The sequence below is a fragment of the Esox lucius genome, chromosome 11 (assembly GCF_011004845.1).
Source record: "Esox lucius isolate fEsoLuc1 chromosome 11, fEsoLuc1.pri, whole genome shotgun sequence".
NCBI lineage: Eukaryota > Metazoa > Chordata > Actinopteri > Esociformes > Esocidae > Esox > Esox lucius.
The window spans coordinates 3,630,585-3,649,884 of NC_047579.1; the positions used below are offsets into that span (position 1 = coordinate 3,630,585).

Consider the following 19,300-nt stretch of genomic DNA (forward strand, 5'->3'; position numbering starts at 1 on the left):
GTGTTAGTACGTCCTTCGGACCCCGTTCCGCTCTCGGCCTCGTAATAAAATACAAATACTGGTTATGAATGGCTATGACCCCCTCGATCTCTGGCTTTAGCATAACCCCCCTCCTTAACTCAGAAGAACGAGTACTGGTTGTCAATAGCTCTTGCCCTTCCTCCTTCCCTCTCTTCGCCCTCTGGACCTTCCAGTTGGCGGAGGGGAGCTTCCCTCTCCTCCCAGTCCTCTGCACCTCCACCACCTCCTCCAGTTGCTGCAGCAGCTCCACCTCCTCCTGCTAGCTCTGTCTCGTTTCCTCGTTCTAGGGGTGGGCTTGGAGGCGGCGGCCGTCCGGGGGGCAGCGGTGGAGGGGGCGGCAAGGGGGGGCTACGGGGTCTGCTGGTCAAGTCTGTCGGAAGGAAAGAACAGCCGAGAGAGAGAGGGTATGAATAAAAGGAGGAGGACGGGGGAAGAAAGTTTCCAGAGTGAGTGGTGAGGAGGAGGGAGTGAGTGTCATGGCAGCGCCGTCCGTGTGACAGGTCCATGTGAGTCATGGAATCAGTCGAGAGAAACACACACACACACACACACACACACACACACACACACACACACACACACACACACCCACACACCCACACACACACACACACACACACACACACACACCCACACACCCACACACCCACACACCCACACACCCACACACCCACACACCCACACACCCACACACCCACACCCAATTCCCCTATCTCGTAAATACATATAGATTAAAAGACAGAAATCAATGCAAACAGGTGCACTGGAGAGGCAACAGCAAGACAACCCCCAACAAGGGAATGGTTTTGCAGGTGGTGGCCACAGACATTTGTTCTCTCCTTATCCTTCCTGACTGATTCTTGTCTAGTTTTGCTAGTGTCCTTGTCACTACTGGTAGCATGAGGCGGTACCTGCAGCCCATTCAGGTTGCACAGGCAGTCCAGCTCCTCTAGGATAGCACATCCATACGTTCCGTCGCAAGAAGGTTTGCTGTGGCTCCCAGTACAGTCACAAGAGCATGGAGAAGATACCAGGAGACAGGCCGTTACACTAGGAAAGCGGGCTACTGGTGTACATGTTTTTGATCAAACCTTTCAGAAACAGCTCCATGAGGGTGGCATTAAGGATATCCTCATGGGACCTGTGCTCACAGACCAGCACCATGCAGCTCGATTGGCATTCACCAGAGAAGATCGGAATTGGCAGGTCCGCCATTGGCGCCTCCTGTTCTCTTCACAGATGAGAGCAGGTTCACACTGAGCACATGTGACAGACATGAAAGAGTCTGGGGACGCAATGGTGAATATTAAGCTGCTTGCAACATCATCCAGCATGACCGGTTTGGCGGTGGGTCAGTGATGGTCTGGGGAGGCATATCTTTATAGGTTCAAACAGACCTCCACGTGCTAACCAATGGTACCCTGACTGCTGTTACTTACCAGGATGAAATCCTCAGACCTTACGCTGGTGCAGTGAGCCTTGGGTTCCTCCTGGTACAGGACAATGCCCAATGTTTACTTTGGTTTTCGATGATAGTTTGAATCCAGCCCTCAATCGGTTGGTGATTTTGGTTAAGAACGTTTTAGAATATTTACTCTAGAACTGTTCTCTACTTTCTGTCATGTTTTTAGTGTTTCATTTGGAATAGTTCATAAGGATTTTAAGAAAATAAACTCTATGGTGTAGAAGGTCACACCTCTCCCATTCCTACCAATTCCTCATCTACCTCTTGGGGTAGTTCTTGTAGATGTAATACTCTAAAAGCTCAAAAGTATCTGGACACCCTTTAGTTCAGCCATAATCCAATGCTGACATGTGAATAAAAATCGAGCACACTGCAACCTCCATAGGCAAACACAGGCAGTAGAATAGCCCGTACTCAACGAGAAAACACACTAGTGTAGTGGTAGGCCACACAAGCTCACAGAACGGTAACGACGGAGTGCTGAAGCTCATAAAACTTCTGTCTTTGCTTGCAACTCTCACTGCCAGATCCAAACTGACTCTGTATGCAGTGTCAGCACAGAAACTCTTTGTTGGGACATTCAAGGATTGGCCAACTTTTACAGACTTACAGTCATGCATAAATACTACACTCCATTCCCAAATTGTCCCTCTGTATTCACTCCCCCGACCCACAGTTGTAATGTTTCCCAGCCTGTTTATAGCTCAGGTTTTTCAAATCTTGTGAAGGCTCAGAGACTCACTCTCTCACTCACTCACTCTCTCGGTCTCTCTCTGTCCGTCTCGGTCTCTGTCAATCCGTCCGTCCATCTTTGTCTCTCTCTCCATCCCTCTCGCTTGCTCAGTCTCTCGCAGCCTCTCTCAGTCCGTCCGTCACTCACACTCCGTCCGTCCGTCCCTCACCCACACTCAGTCCGTCCGTCCGTCCGTCCCTCACCCACACTCAGTCCGTCCGTCCGTCCCTCACCCACAGTCAGTCCGTCCGTCCGTCCCTCACCCACACTCAGTCCGTCCGTCCGTCCGTCACTCACCCACACTCAGTCCGTCCGTCCGTCACTCACCCACACTCAGTCCGTCCGTCCGTCACTCACCCACACTCAGTCCGTCCGTCCGTCACTCACCCACACTCAGTCCGTCCGTCCGTCACTCACTCCCACTCAGTCCGTCCGTCACTCATTCACACTCAGTCCGTCACTCACTCTTCCAGAAGTATCTGACTGCAGCTCGTCTCACTTTCAAGCAGAGCTGGTGTGGAGCTTGTGGGTGGGACTTAACTACAGTTGACTCACATGGCGTCTCCAAGTGGTTTAACTGGTTGCAAGGTTCTGAGTTAACAAGCATCTAATACTAGTTAGTTATTACAGTTGAGTAATCTCCAACATATATTCATTTGGTTCATATTAAATAACTACAATATGGATTTGCTTAATAGCAATACATCCTTGCTCTGTTTTAGTTTTTTTACGTGTTTCATGGCTGATTAAATGTTATATTATGAATCTAGACTCTTCCCCTTTGTAATGAAAGAGATTAAATAAGTCAATGTCATTACACAATTGCGATTTCTCTCTTCCTCGCCGTAGTGATTTCAATGTGTTAATTGGAGTATGTCATCATATGATCACAATATATGATGAGGAAGAATATACACACATTATATTTGCGTTTGTAAACCAGTAGACAAGTTTAATACCAATGCATTTTTACGTCTGGTATTGCATATATGTAAGGATTATAACTATTACTTTGATTAATTAATAAAAATCTGATTTCCTGTCCCTAATAAAACAGGTCATGGGTCAGTGTCAGGCCTCTGGACAGGTCATGGGTCAGTGTCAGGCCTCTGGACAAGGCACAGGCTTGACACCACCCCCATGCCCTGACAGAGTGTGCACCACGATGTGTTTAGTAATCAATACGTAAAAAGGTTGCTTTAGCTGGTATGCTGATATGGAATGTAAACGCAAGAGACAATAATAATAATAATAATAAATATATACACACACACACACACACTCATACACACATACACACACACGATTTACATTAATATACTTTTGGTTTATAGTTAATTTGATTAACATAACTGTTAATTAACATACCGAAATCATAACAGAGTCAAATTTTATGGATCAACCAAAGTAATAATTACGGTCATAAGAGGTACGCAAATTGAGATTGTGTAATGACATCATAATTTAATCCAAAGAAAACACATTGAAATTACAAAGAGGAAGATTCTAGATTCATAAGATAAGAACGCATAACCTTGCGATCAACAAAACCACTTGGAGACGGTGTGTGAGTAAACTGTAGTTATAAGTCCCGCCCTCTGGCTCCACACTGCCCCTGCACGAGTGGCTCGGCTGCAGCTCGTCTCACTCTCACACAGTCTCGCTCTTGCGCTCTCCCCTTCCCTCGCAAACTCGCTCTCCCTTCTCACGCGGTCTCTCTCTCACGCGGTCTCTCTCTCACGCGGTCTCTCTCTCACGCGGTCTCTCTCTCACGCGGTCTCTCTCTCTGTGGAGTCTGGTCTCACTTACACACAGTCAGAGATGGGGGTTGATGGAGAGTCAGGGTGGCGCGTGCTGATGACATCACAGACTGTGGGCCGGCTGCCTGCCCTGTCCCGGCCTGCGAAGAATGACCCAACGAAAACACAACAGAGACAGCCAATCAGAGCTCTGGAAGATGGGCGAAGGGGAGGGGTATGTGGGTACAGGAGGGGACGGCAAATTCCTTGATTTGAGACGTTTAAATATGTGTGTGTGTGTCTGTGTGTGTGTGTGTGTGTGCACGCACGCGCGTGTGGTTAAAGCAGCAGGAGAAGGGTAACAGGTGTATGGGCAAGCATGAATTGGCGGATGTGACATCAAATCTAAGACATATGTATGTGTTTGTGTGTATGCATGCTGTAGTGCACACAGGATGAGGAACCAATGCTCCCGAGTGTTATGATGTCATGCAGTAGACATGTTTTAACACACACAATGGCATTACTTATTACTTACAAAAGGATGACAAACAAACACACAGTATTGACTCATGGATGTCCTTGCATAATGTTACATCCATAAAGCCACAGCGTAGTTTCACTTTAGCAGAATATCCTATTCCCACTCCGCACCTTTCACCCATGACCCGTTACCTGGCTGCCGGACGGCGGTGGCGCCCACAAAGCTGATGAGAGTCACATCGGAAGCACCGCCGGACTCCAGTGGGATAGGATGCACACGGAAATGCTCCAGCATGTCGAATATGGACTGGAACCACAGGTGTTGCACCCGGCACTGGCCTTCGTCATTCAGGGACAGACGCAGGTGCTGCAGGAGAGACAGGGAGAAAGATGACAAAGAAAGAGGATGGATGAGGGAGAGAAAGAGGATGGATGTGAGAAAGAGGATAGATAAGAGAGCGAATGGATGAGAGGGAGAGGGTGGTGGACGAGAGGAGGGTGGATGAGGATGGATGATAGCAAGAGAGGATGGATAATAGCAAGAGAGGATAGATGAGAGAGAAAGGATGGATGATAGCGAGAGAGGATAAATGAGAGAAAGGATGGATGATCGCGAGAGAGGATAGATGAGAGAGAAAGGATGGATGAGGGAGAGAGAAAGATGATGGATGACAGGAAAGTGAAAAAGAGAACGGTATCAAGACAGAGTGGAAAAGAGAGAGTACATTTACATAGAAATGGGGACAATTAAGTTCAATGCTCTCAAAAACAATATCTTACCTAGCCTCAATAACCTAAAATGTATGCCTAAATTTAACCCAGCCCTAATACCTAATCCTGAACGGTAAGGCCTAACTAATTCTATGCAAACCTCAATTGCAAAACCTAAAGCATAAGCCAAACCAGAAAAGGATCCAGGCAAGTCTAGTTCAGCCGGCCCGCCATTATATGTGATAAACGTGATTACCACCCTCACTGGATTCAAACCCGGGTCACCCACGTGAGTGGCTGCGTCTTCAACCGCTACACCACGATGCTATGTCTGGGCAGCACCATGTTTGAATATTTCATTTCTTATAGCATCTATGAAATGTATGGCTTTTGCCACAGGCCGTTTAAACAGCTCATTAGCCAGTAAGTTTTACTAGTATCTAACTTACTAACTGACTTTTTCATCAAGTGAAACAATGAGAGAAACCCCTACTATTTTACTGCCCAAGGGGTTTTGATGTAGCCTATAGTACCGCAAAAATCATGCACGAATGCATACTTCGAAAATCCACCAGAAAGTCGCAACATAACGGTGAACAGTTTTATTTTAAGCTTACTGTAAATATATATACTGACGATTATAGCCGGTGAAATGTATTCTACACAGAACAAATCCTAATGCACAATTTGCTTTGACTGTGTCTCTAACCACTACGCTATTTAACAAGGGGTAGTCAGTCACTCAGTCACACACTCAGTCAGTAAGAGACATTCACTCTTCTTGGCTGGCTCTGTTTACGCGGTCCGGCAAAAACACCCTTCTCAATATGAGGACAGAAGAATGGCCCCACTAGTCACCTTCCCTTATTTAAACAGTTTAGAGATATTTCTGTCACGAGAAACAGATGAGCAAACATAAATCTCAACCCCTCTCGTGCTGTTTTGTACACACTCAACCCCCAGCCGTCGTACCTTAGCCTTGCCCTGGAAATTGAAGGTGAGGACGTATTCTCCACGCCGCGTCTCACTCTGGCGCACCAGGAATACGCCGTGGCTGGCTGGGCCCCCTGCCAGCACCAGTTGGGCCGCCTTGAGGCGCGACAGCGTCCCGTGGAACCACTGGCACTCGCTCAGGGGGTGCTCCACTGTCACCACTGTGTCCGAGAACAGGAACGAGCCTGGGAGGAACAGGTGAAACAGATGAAAATGCTGTGCCAGCCTCGCCTGCACATTTGGGTTTGTGGCTGCAGAATTTACCTGTGGCATCCGGTGTCTCGGCGAATGGTGTACCCAGGCCTGCACCACCCCCACGCCCGTCTAGTTCATCCAGAGGGGCTCGGGGCGGTAACTCTGGGGGAAGAGGGTCCATAAGCGGTGACGAGCCGCCCACGCCCCCGTAACACACTGCAAAGAGAAAGGAAAGGATACACACGCTGGCATTACTTAGACTCAAATCTGTAAAATTCATTATAATATGGCAAAATGTAATAAAGATATAGTCCGTAAATGCATGACCAAACCTGTGTGCCTGGATACAGACCTTAGCAGGGGCCATATACCATAAAGCCCTGGGATGCCTTCTTGCTATTATATACTTGATATCCAGTAGGGCGGCAATGGTATGGGGTGCTATTCACAGTTCACAGAACCCGAATATATGAAAATGTTTATACAAAATAAATAGCTACTGTATGTTGAATGACTAACGCAGAACACAGCTGGATCTACAATGGCAAGTGGTGGTGATGAATCAATATTGCAAAGTCCTCCAGCTTCATTTAAATCTCCAGTTCGGCAGCATTTTGGCTTCCCAGTGGACTACAAAAAGGATGGACAGAGGATTATTGATAAAACTTTAACTCTATGTCACCACTACTAACATTTCGAACATGCTGATCTTGCCAATTAAACTAAAAACTGATCTTTAATAAGTTAGATTTTTTTTTTCTCCTCAGTACCGAAAACGTACTGTACCGTGACCCTCTAACCTCAATACGTACCGTACCGTGACCCTCTAACCTCAATACGTACCGTACCGTGACCCTCTAACCTCAATACGTACCGTACCGTGACCCTCTAACCTCAATACGTACCGTACCGTGACCCTCTAACCTCAATACGTACCATACCGTGACCCTCTAACCTCAATACGTACCGTACCGTGACCCTCTAACCTCAATACGTACCGTACCGTGACCCTCTAACCTCAATACGTACCGTACCGTGACCCTCTAACCTCAATACGTACCGTACCGTGACCCTCTAACCTCAATACGTACCGTACCGTGACCCTCTAACCTCAATACGTACCGTACCGTGACCCTCTAACCTCAATACGCACCGTACCGTGGGTTAGGCGTACCGTCGCACCCCTAATATCCACCACAATAAAGAACAATAGAACCAACTGTTTTGTTACACCAAGGCTTTCAAGGGATCAAACGATCTAGTTTCACTCTTCTAATTGCATCAATAACAGGTTATATTAGCAGTAAGGCACACCAAGGTTTTGTGATGAATGGCTAATGGGAGCTGCAGGTGCAGTGATTTGAGCTATCCAGAGTTGGACCACTCAGACAAATTGACTGGTTCAAAGCGGGAACCCTTTCTCAACAGACACGTAAGGTCACTGAAACCAATCCACCTACCGGCAACAGCAAGGGTATTTTAATGACTTATATTTCAGGGTTTTTTGGTGCGCAAGACTTTAACGTTGGCCTTTTGCAAAGACATTTTGGGATTAGAACGCCTCAAAGACCACGTTCTCGTGGAGCCAGGGGAAGGGCCTACAGGATGGAGTTCCAAACAACTCACTCACCTTGAGAAAGGCGGTCACTGAATTCAGGCGTTCCGCTGATGTTCATGGGTCCTTCACACGCACCTTCCGTGTCCTCCTGTTCACTGTTGAGCCAAGACATACATGCTCGTTAAAGTGGACACTTTCTGCTTCTGGAGGCCCAAGTCATAGTTGACAGTGAACACAAAGGTACACACCAGCATAGGAATTTCACAAAGGCCCTGGCTGTCGTTGCCCTTCGCTCTGGCCGTGATGCCCCGAAAATCGCCCTACGGCCACCATGAATTTTGCTTTGTGCCCCTGCTACTGTCAAAATCATGCGGTCAACAGTCGGTTTGTTTGTAAGTTTGTTTGTAGTTCGCAACCGAGAACAACCACAAGAACTGTGTGCACAATTATTAGGCAAATCGTATTCCTCCAGATTTATTTTATTTTTGAACAAACAATGCTTTATGTCAATCCAATATATTATTGAACCTCAAAACTGAATGTTTAACATATATTCAGGGGAAGTATCTAGGTTTGGGAGTTGAGTTGGACCTTTTTTGGACCTTTTCAACCCCAAATGGTCCAACTACATCATCCTTAATGGTAGCAGCCGCCCATACCAGTACCCCTCCTCCATCTGACTTGCGTCTGATTCAAAGTGGTGCCCTGTGGTCTTCTTTCAGCCTTCTTGACCATGGCCATGTCTCTGAGCACTTGACACCTTGTACTTCTGGACACTCCAGGTAGGTTGCAGTTCTGGAATATGGTGGCACTGGAGGATAATGGGTTCCTGGTAGCTTCACCTTTAATTCTTTTGAAGTCTTTAGCAGTTATTTTGCGTCTTTTTTTGCATCCCAGTAGACTATTCGCAACAAAACGTTTGAGTGTCCGGTGGTCACGCCTCAAAAGTTTCGCTATTTCAAGAGTGTTTTACAATTTATGAAGAATTGATGATTACGATTGAATGTAGTTTTTCCATACTATGAAATATTTCAGATACATTTTTCTTTTCTTATAGTCAATAGATTTGAGCTAAATTTGGCTCCATATTTGTGCCCTAAACATTTATGTGATACCGAAGGCCAAATGCCCCTAAAATGACTAAGAGTATTATACAAAGCATTGGTAGCAGACACTCGTTTCCAGAGCAATCAGTCCCTTGCCCAAGGGCATGTTGGATACCATTTCTATTTTACCCTGACTTAAACTCCCTAATGAAAATACTACGTTATTATCCATAAACTCATGCCTAAACAATTCTTGTGTTTGAGAAGATGCTTTTTAAAATAGCAAAAAAAAATTATTAGATTGAACTTTATTGTCATTGAACAGTGCAGGTAAAGAAATGCAGTTAGCATCTAACCAGAAGTGCAAATAGAACATAGCTCATAAAAATAAAACTGAAATGGATATTGAAATAATTATTAAGTAATTATATGTTGTATCATATTTCAAAGAACACACTTGGCAGTTTACACAAGCATTGACAATCAGTTCAACATCTCCCATTTTGCTCCCTTTTAATTTGGACCGCCACACTGCCTCTGTACTGCTCTGTTCCAGCTTACCTGATGCATATTCCGTTTCTGATGTCACTCAACCAGGCCCTCATCTGCACAGCGTCTCGTGTCTCAATCACATACTGTCCCTCCAACTGACAGATAGAGAAAGGGAGGTGAAGACAGTTACAGAGATGGTTAGAAACATAGAGGGTTTGAGAGAGTGAGGAGGTTAGTGAGAGAGAAACCAATAAGGATACAGGGTTTGAGAGAGAAAGAGGCAAGAGAGAGCGATACAAAATTTAAATGCAAGTCAGTCAATGAAAGACAAACCCAGAGTCGACTATCAGAACAAAAATTAACTGAGAGAAGACAAGAAAGAAGTGAGAGGAACGAGAAAAGAAAAAACGTGTGGGAATGAAAGTATTTAACTGTTACCTGCAGGAGGAAGGTGTTCTCCTTGTCTGGCACCTCCAGAGCTGTGGTGCTCCTCACATCCACTACAGAACTACAAGGGACAGTCAGCCTGGGTTTGGAGGACTGAGGGGACACAAAGACAGGCAGGAAGAGAAACACCATAGAATTACAACAGTCTTAACATGCTTAAAGACGAATCCTGCAATTTTCTGTGGAAAAAAAGTGTATGATGCAAAGTAAGGATTCGTAACATACAGGTGCTGGTCATAGAATTAGAATTTCATTAAAAAGTTGATTTATTTCAGTAATTCCATTCAAAAAGTGATACTTTTATACTAAAATATTAAACTTTTATACTAAAATGTATACATTAATTCCGCTCAGACTGATATATTTCAAGTGTTTATTTATTTTAATTTTGATGATTATAACTGACAACTAACGAAAAACACGTGCAAACGCCTTTAAATGGTCTCTCGGTCTAGTTCTGTAGGCAACACAATCATGGGGAAGACTGCTGACTTGACAGCTGTCCAAAAGACGACCATTGACATCTTGCACAAGGAGGGCAAGACACAAAAGGTCATAGCTAAAGAGGCTGGCTGTTCACAGAGCTCTGTTTCCAAGCACATTAATAGAGAGGCGAAGTGAAGGAAATGATGTGGTAGAAAAAAGTGTACAAGCAATAGGGATAACCGCACCCTGGAGAGGATTGTGAAACAAAACCCATTCAGAAATGAGGGGGAGATACACAAAGAGTGGACTGCAGCTGTAGTCAGTGCTTCAAGAACCACCACGCATAGACGTATGCAAGACATGGGTTTCAGCTGTCGCATTCCTTGTGTCAAGCCACTCTTGAACAAGACACAGCATCAGAAGTGTCTCCCCTGGGCTAAAGACAAAAAGGACTGGACTGTTGCTGAGTAAGTTATGTTCTCTGATGAAAGTAAATTTAGCATTTCCTTTGGAAATCAAGGTCCCAGAGTCTGGAGGAAGAGAGGCACAGAATCCACGTTGCTTGAAGTCCAGTGTAAAGTGTCCACAGTCAGTGATGGTTTGGGGTGCCATGTCATCTGCTGGTGTTGGTCCACTGTGTTTTCTGAGGTCCAAGGTCAATGCAACTGTCTACCAGGAAGTTTAAGAGCACTTCATGCTTCCTGCTGCTGACTAACTTTATGGAGATGCAGATTTCATTTTCCAACAGGACTTGGCACCTGCACACAGTGCCAAAGCTACCAGTACCTGGTTCAAGGACCATGGTATCCCTGTTCTTAATTGGCCAGCAAACTCGCCTGACTTTAACCCTATAGAAAATCTATGGGGTATTGTGAAGAGGAAGATGCGATACGCCAGACCCAACAATGCAGAAGAGCTGAAGGCCACTATCAGAGCAACCTGGGCTCTCATAACACCTGAGCAGTGCCACAGACTGATCGACTCCATGCCACGCCGCATTGCTGAAGAAAAGAATATAATCAAAGAGAGACATGTACCTTACCATAACGTACTAGAGAAAACTTTGGGAAAATCTAATATAACTAATAGCCTAACTAAAATAGGTCATTAGTTTCATTAAACTACATGCAGGAAATGAGCATTAAAACAACAGTAGGTTCTTAGGATCATGAAAATAACCCAACTTAAGAAAAAGTTTAAGATTATGAATGTAATAAAGTGGGCCGTTGAAAAAAGAAACGTACGGAACCTCTGCTTTATCTCACCTAGAATTCAAATAGAACTTCCCTGCTGACACTCACCTTAGGAGGGATGTAGAACTCCAGGTAGTACTCCTCGCCCCGCTCCCCCTCCTTGTCCCTCTCCCTCAAGACTAGGCGGCACTTGTGCCACCGGCCGCCCCTCCAGCCTACAGTGCCCCCAGGAACAAGAGGTGGCGCTACAGCCGTCAGGGCCGTGGAGCTGGTGTTGTTTAGGCCGGTGCCAGCATTGTTGTGTTCCTGGGTGCCGTGGTGCAGTAGGCCAAAGGAGAAGCCAGGGAAACCACTGTGGCCCCCGGTAAACTCATCTGGATTGGAGGAGCTGACGCTGACTCCTCCCTCCCGCACAAGCCGCCCTGTCTTCCTTTGGGCCATACTGCTGGGGGGCAATCCGGAGGCGGGTGATACCACAGCCGAGGGGGGCGCAGAAGAGAGGATGGGGGGCGGTGAGCGAGACAGGCGCAGCTTCTCGAGCCGCTGGCTCCACTTCTCCTTCTCACCTCCCTCGCCATTGCTCCGCCGGCGGTCACGCGCCTCCGACAGCGAGAGGGAGGTGGCGCTGCTGGAGGAGGACGGGGGCAGGGAGGAGGAGGAAGAGTGGGGGAGGGAGAGTGGCAAGGAGAGGGACACGGGCATGGAGGAGGTGGGCGTGGGGGGCTGGGTGGCAAAATTCCTCTTAGAGGAGGAGCCGCCGGCGGCGTCATGGACCCCCATGGTGTAGCTGTAGCTGGACGGCAACTGGGATGAAGTCTGGGAGGCGTCGCTGGAGGAGCTGCGCCAATGCAGGATTCCCCGGACACTGCCCCGCACACTCCGTCCGACACTCCGCAGGGAGAAGCGCTTCTTCAGCTTGGCCTTGGACTGGCTCCCCGCTGACGCCGGGGCACCGTTGCCCTTGGCACAGGGAGGGGGCGTGTCGGACAACAGGGAGGCAGGGGTCCCGGTCAGGTGAGAGGGGGCTGAATTGTCTAGGCAAATGTCCGCCTCCACCTCGTCTGGCTCTGCCTCCTCACCCACAACAGGTATCCCCACCCAGCTGTCCTCCTCTTCCTCGGCCGTCGCTTCACCATTGCCAGGTCCGGGGAAGTGTTTGACGGAAACCGTGGCCCCCCTCTCATCACGCCTGCCGTTGTTTCCTCCTCCCACCGATGAGGAGCATGAGGAGGAGGAGGATGGGGGGAGGACAGCTGTGACAGCATAAGAATCTTGAAACCGGTCCCCGCTTCGGGTCTCCAATACCAGCCGCACGGGGGCAGGCTTGGGCAAGGCTCGCGCCTGGTTGGCTGGAGCACAAGGGTGATAGGAGGCTCCCTCTGCCACAGGAGGAGGGGAGATTGCTTCCTCTTCCAGGGAGGTGGCGTCTGATTGGGGAGCCCAGCTCCCTGCCTCCATCCCAGGGGGTGCGCCCGGTGCGACCACAACCCCCTCAAGCTCGCTCTGGAAATGGCGGACGAAGCGGTCGGTGAAGCGGCGGCAGAAGGCAGAGGCAGAGTCAGGGGAGTAGTGTGGGTTTTCAAGGAGGAACGCCCGGAAGTGCCGGGCGAAGTCCCCAGCCGCCATGCGAGCGTGAAGCTCACAGAACTCGGTCCAGCTAAGGCAGGGGGAGGGAGAGGGCGTGGGAGTGTCCGATAGGGAGGAAGGGTGAGGCTGAGCGAGGGGAGGGGGTAGAGGGGGCGGCCGAAGGGACAAGGGCAAAAGGGAGGGTGAAGGAGGGGACGGGGAGGGTGAAGGGGGCAGTGGGGAAGAGTTGGCTGCCCGTGGGCTGGGCGGGGTTAATAGAGAGCCGTTCATTTTGCAAGGGACGGGGTCGGTGGGAAGGATTGGCTGACTAGCCTACTAGCTAGCAGCTGATTGGTTTATCACTTAAAGTTTTCTAACAAAACCCGGAGTGAAAGCACAGCTGGCATAAGGGCCAGGGAGCACACACACTAATGTGCATTGGAGATAACATACAAATGGGTGTGAATTTGAGTACTGTAGTAGACCAGGCACAGAGTACATTCACCCCATTTAAACATGGAAATAAAAGACAGCAGTACCCATGAGCAAAGACTGAGAAGAGGTAGAAGTATAAAGGCTCGGTCTCGTTACTACATGGTTTCGTACCATTTAAAATGTTTAAAGGTTTAGGGAAAAGGTATAGGACAGGGAGAGGGGTAAAAAGATGATGTTGACAAATAGCAGCCTGGCTTACAGTCCACCACACATCTGTGATAAAACGACAATAGCCTGCAAAAAAAAACACAAGCACAATCAATGGTGACACACTACATTACACAGCTGTTCAGCTGATTCTTTTTGCAGCCATTGCACCCACTCTCCGATTGGCTGTCATGACCTCTCAATACTCATATCAACAAAACAAAAATACACTCCTGTCAAATGTATGAAAACAAATTTTGCCGCTCAATCAAATAAAATAAAATAATGATTTGCTGATAATTGCAATTGTTAACACCAGCTTGGTGCACTTTTTTGCACCATGGGTTGCCACTGGGATTTTTATTTAACCCTGCTGGTCATCTATGAATATGAAGACCCACCTAGACGTACACTATTATGACATTAATAATGGCGGTTACAAAAGCCAAATTACATTTATTTCTGATGAGCGGGCATATTTTGAACTGCATGTAATCACATTTTTGGAATACTTGAATTAAAGATTTAACCTTAAAAATATAATTAAAATATCTATCTGTGTGATAGAGAAATGGTGACACCAGTTGGATGTTTTAAATTTGATTTAAATTCAGAGTTTAAGCATTACATCTAAAATGTAACCGTTTGACTTACAAAGGTTCAATTACTTAACTACAGACAGTTTGATGAGATGAATATCCAAATGGTTGCTTGACTGTGATTTGTCATTGTTCAGATAATTAACAGCTTGGCTTTTCACACACTATATTAACGCCAAAGATAGTATGACATAACATTAACTAACGCACTTGGAATGTCGATTATTGTAAACAAATCACTGCGTAAGAAACCTGCAAGCTAGCTAACAACATTACCTGAAGACCAGCTAACATAGCAAGTTGGCGTTGAATGTAAACATTCCAGAGAGCCAGCCTTGTACGGTCTACTGGCTAGGTAACTACATAGTTAGTAAGCAGTAGTTCAAACCCCGTTGTCGGCAATTGTTTAGAAATGCCGGATAACATAACAGGCGAGTAAGATGCTATTATCTAACAGTTAGATAAGGCAAAAGGACACATGATGGTCAAGTTAACAGCTTACTAGGCTAGCTAGCAAGCACAACCTGCACATCACGTAATGAACACAAATTTGCTTGCTAATAACGTCGTTAGCTAACACCATCCATCTTAGCTGGTTAGCTGGAATACAGAATTATGCTGACTTTTGTTAACGCGAATTATCTGGTTAAGTAGCATATTCAACAATATAGCTAATAAATCGTCAAGTAACAACAACAGCACTTTTTAATAACTGCGATTTTAGCCAAATATCTATAATGTAGCTACATTTACTAGTTATCGTTTGGGGTTTATTCAGCCCTAGCTACCAAGCTAAATGGGTGTTGCTAGCTAACGTTGAATGAAGTAACGTTTATGGTATTGTGCTTACCCACTTGTACACGCTTGTCTTCAAAATAAAGTCCACTTTACAGTTAACTAGCTAGGTGTTTAATCGTTATTGCTCCCAGACTAACGATAGCAAACGGGCTAATACAGGTAGCTGGCAACCTAGCTAGCTATATGTGGTTAGCTAACCATCTAGCTAGCTTGTTAGCCAGCTATTAATAAAACAGCTTGATAGCAATCTTGCGTATGCCTTGCATTAGAATTTTTATTTATGGCTCAATATTTTACGCTCCATCATTTTCATTCACTTACTCTGATAAAAAATAATCTATATATACCCGATATTATCATCATTTTGTAACAATTGTTGTTGCTAAAATATGACTATTTTTCTGCCTCCTATCCCTATCTCGCGATATATACTGGGAGTCAGTCTGGGAGAGGAACAGAGAGGATGGGCAGCGTGAAAGGGAAAGTAAAGAGGGCGGTAGCAGTTGCAAGGAGCATGTTTCATTGTTTGCATCATGTTTGCAATCAGAGTACTTGCGTGGATGTTGGTACTATGGAGGGAAAATGTAAAAAATGTGAAACTACTGTGATTTCTTTTTGACAAAACGCAACCCACTTAAATTCCAGCAAGAGCTGTGATCTGGTGGAAAAAATCCATAATTTAATGTTTGATTAAAATGCATTGTTAGTAGAAGTAGACTTATTTGAGAATTAATGGACAATATAATTGTATATGTTTTTGCTTTTAGAAAAAATTGGAATGTATGTTTATACACGGCCTGTACAGCTGTCTGGCTACCCGAAGAATTGCCGAGCTAGTTTGAGAGATCTGGTTTTAAAGGTCTCGATTTTGTCTACTTTCCTGGGTGTACATGTGTACGTACGCGAACGCTACGCAAGCAACTTTGCTGACGCAATATTGAACGCCAACATTGCCTTTTTGGTTTGTCAGACGATATTTCATAGAGACATAAATTTCACCCGATATTCGCCTACCAGCTCAGTAACTTTAAATTGTTGGCTATCCAAAAGTTTTGAACGATTCGTTATTTTAGTAACTTCACGTTTGTCAGATGGACTGCCATTTGAGAATAACTTGCGAACTACACAAACTCCGTTCTAGCTGTAAAGGTAGTTTGAGTGTGTATAGAGCAGTGTATTTGGAAGCTTTAAAGCTTCGTTTTAGTCATTACAATTATAATAATGTAGGCCATGTTTTTTAGACATAATATTTAATATATTTACAAACATATTCAATTAATTCCATTCTGACTATTTCTGAATCTCAAATCGCATACTTGCATTATGCCAGATTAGAAAAATTTACATCTGTACAAATTATTTATCTTTTGAAGTAATCAACATGTGCAACCTTAGCAATTAATAAGGACAGACAAGGCCCATTGCAACAATTCTGGGATTGAAAGATGTTAACAAAACAAGATTTCTGCTCACATCACCCTGTAATTGGGGGAAACTGGAGAGTAGGCTGGCTTTTAGAGTGGTTTGCTACTTAAAACTCTCCAGGTAACATCTAATCTTAAATACAGTTGCTCTGTAAAATAGTGTCTGATAAATTACTCAAATATAAAAATGTACAGACTGATGGTGGGTGGGACGATCACGCATTCACAGATCTTTAAATACAATTACGAAATGCAAAACAATTACGAAATGCAAAACCGTCGCGAGGATTGGGATTTACCGGTGTGCAAATCACTTTATTTACCTAAAAGACATTTGGCAGTTATTTGAGCCAATATAATATAGACCATAACACCTTGTGCTGAGTAAAAGAGGAGAGGTTTCTACAATTCTATTTTCTTTTAACCAGATGAAAAAGTCACTTATTGTCACCTATATTGATAGGCTATTGTATAAATGTAATTCACGAATTAAAGAAAAACGAACGTTGTGCCATGAAATGAAATAGTTTTTCATGAAATGAAATAGTCAGTGTAAATCTCGTCTTCAGTCTCACTAGCAATTGCACAATTCTTATGACTAATCCTAGTAAGATAGGCCTACTGGCTAATAAGCTATTAAAATGGTCAGTGTCAAAAGCCATGCAGTTCATAGATGCTATTTGTGGTGGAAGTAAACTTCATAAGAAATGTTTAACAAAATGCTTAATGGTGTCTAGCTAAATATTCAAATTTGGTGTGATGTTAATGCTTCACAAAATCCTCTAATGTTGAGACGCAATTTTATGAGTATATCCCAAACGGTCCCAATACGGGCATTATAGTTAACTGTCTACTAAACAGTACGTACTTTATCATAATCTGCGAAGTACGTACTTGTAGTACGTAGCATGTAGTATGCGTTTTGAGATTCGGCCAATGCTTTTTGGATGAAATTAGATGCATAACTTATTTCAAAACTTGAAATCCAACGCATAATAAATCTGTAGCTTATTTATAGTCTGTCTTGTTAAAATCATGTGCTATAATATAATGGATGCATATTTTTGTTTAGCCTCAATAAAATAATAATACCTTTCTTAACAGAACTAATTAAATTATTTTGAATGCTCAAAGTGCAATGTGAAAATGTTAAAGGTAAATTACTAAATTCTGGTCTAACTGAAGTATTAATAGTTGCATTTCCATCCTTAGTAATGCCAAGATGTGAAGTAAGCCATGCCAGGTTCAGTCTTTTTCTCTACTTCTGATCATCAGCTACCAGATGTGAAACAATGTCAACAATATGTAGGCCTGGGACCTCAAATTTACTGTGCAGGTTATTTCCTGCCCAGTTGGAACACATTACTCAGCTAATCATAGACCAGACTAGTAATTTTTTCTACAATGTGTATTAATTAACAGCATAGGTTTGTACTGTATATTGGGGGGGTCAGGGTCAATGGACCCCAACATTTTCATTCCTTTCCAGGGGGGTCACATTGACCTGCCTGTAATATTGAGGGATCATGGCCCCCGTCCCCCCTAATTCTACACCCTTGGTATTACTGGATATAAAGCCTGCACCTTAGTTCTAAAGGACCAAAGTGTGAGAACCCTGGTGTAGTATATAAACTAGTCATATTTTAATATCAAGGGATAGGCATCACTATGTTAGAGCTTTTATCATTCTAAATTTCAGACAGTAGTGTGAAACAAAAATTGCCAGACTTAAAGCAAGCAAAAGGATATGCTGTCAGGGCCTAGGCGGAACCCAAAAGCAGACAAGGACAAGTAGAGACCGTGAAAGGGTGATTTATTAGTGAACAGCAAGTGTATGTGGGGAGTATGGACAGAGTGCAGGCAGGGGAGATGGAGTGAAGGTGGTTCCAGTAGTCCAGGCAGTCAGGAAGGAGAATGTGGGTCAGGACGTAATAGATGTTGAGGCAGAATCCAGGTGGGTGAACGGAGATGCGGAATCCTGTGACGGAACGGAGAACAGGGTGAGTAAGAACACGAAACAAACACCTGCGTGAAGTTGGCCCCCCCACCAACGCAAAACGTCGTCAAACTATGCTCGTTCATTTGTGCTCCGATTGTGCTGGTTTGTGCTGTAAAAAGTTTCGTTTGTGCTGCTTCCGTTTTTTAGATATTAACATAATATTTTTAGGTCAATCTGAGGTCAACCAGCCCCCCCACATTCTCCAAATTCACCCAAAATAGTCTCGATCGTTTGTGCTTCGTTTGTGCTGGTTTGTGCCGGTAAAAGTTTCGTTTGTGCTGCTTTGGGTTTTAAAATATTCGACATTGAATTATAGACGATGACGTCACCAGCCCCCCCACATGCTCCAAATTCACCCAAAATAGTCTCATTCGTTTGTGCTACGTTTGTGCTGGTTTGTGCTGTAAAAAGTTTTGTTTGTGCTGCTTCGGTATTTTAGATATTACAATAATATTTTTAGGTCAATCTGAGGTCAACCAGCCCCCCCACATTCTCCAAATTCACCCAAAATAGTCTCGATCGTTTGTGCTTCGTTTGTGCTGGTTTGTGCCGGTAAAAGTTTCGTTTGTGCTGCTTTGGGTTTTAAAATATTAGACATTGAATTATAGACGATTACGTCACCAGCCCCCCCACATGCTCCAAATTCACCCAAAATAGTCTCGATCGTTTGTGCTGGTTTGTGCCGGTAAAAGTTTCGTTTGTGCTGCTTTGGGTTTTAAAATATTAGACATTGAATTATAGACGATTACGTCACCAGCCCCCCCACATGC

General features: G+C 44.9%; 1 protein-coding gene across 2 annotated transcripts; it reads right to left on the bottom strand.

Annotated features, from left to right (window-relative positions):
* Positions 1-279: 279 nt before the first annotated feature.
* sh2b1 (SH2B adaptor protein 1) lies at positions 280-15,565 on the bottom strand. Of its 2 annotated transcripts, none has more exons than XM_013135716.4 (10): positions 15,164-15,565; positions 11,611-13,797; positions 9,875-9,976; positions 9,506-9,591; positions 7,971-8,053; positions 6,410-6,556; positions 6,125-6,330; positions 4,634-4,808; positions 4,029-4,119; positions 280-391 (listed from the first exon to the last, which is right to left on the bottom strand). In XM_013135716.4, the coding sequence occupies exons 2-10, from the start codon at positions 13,357-13,359 to the stop codon at positions 370-372; spliced, it is 2,661 nt and encodes an 886-aa protein (XP_012991170.2). In that variant the 5' UTR covers positions 13,360-13,797; positions 15,164-15,565; the 3' UTR covers positions 280-369. The 2 variants fall into 2 exon arrangements, with proteins under 2 accessions (XP_012991170.2, XP_012991169.2); XM_013135715.4 differs by having other exon boundaries at positions 15,160-15,565.
* Between the last annotated feature and the right edge of the window lie 3,735 nt (positions 15,566-19,300).

Excerpts from the sequence above, each read along its gene's own strand:
- sh2b1 (XM_013135716.4), bottom strand. The coding sequence starts at position 13,359 with ATGAACGGCTCTCTATTAACCCCGCCCAGCCCACGGGCAGCCAACTCT. Across the intron at positions 8,054-9,505 it reads AGAAACGGAATATGCATCAG|TGAACAGGAGGACACGGAAG; the intron begins GTAAGCTGGAAC and ends TTGGCTCAACAG. Across the intron at positions 4,809-6,124 it reads ATTTCCAGGGCAAGGCTAAG|CACCTGCGTCTGTCCCTGAA; the intron begins GTACGACGGCTG and ends TCTCTCCTGCAG.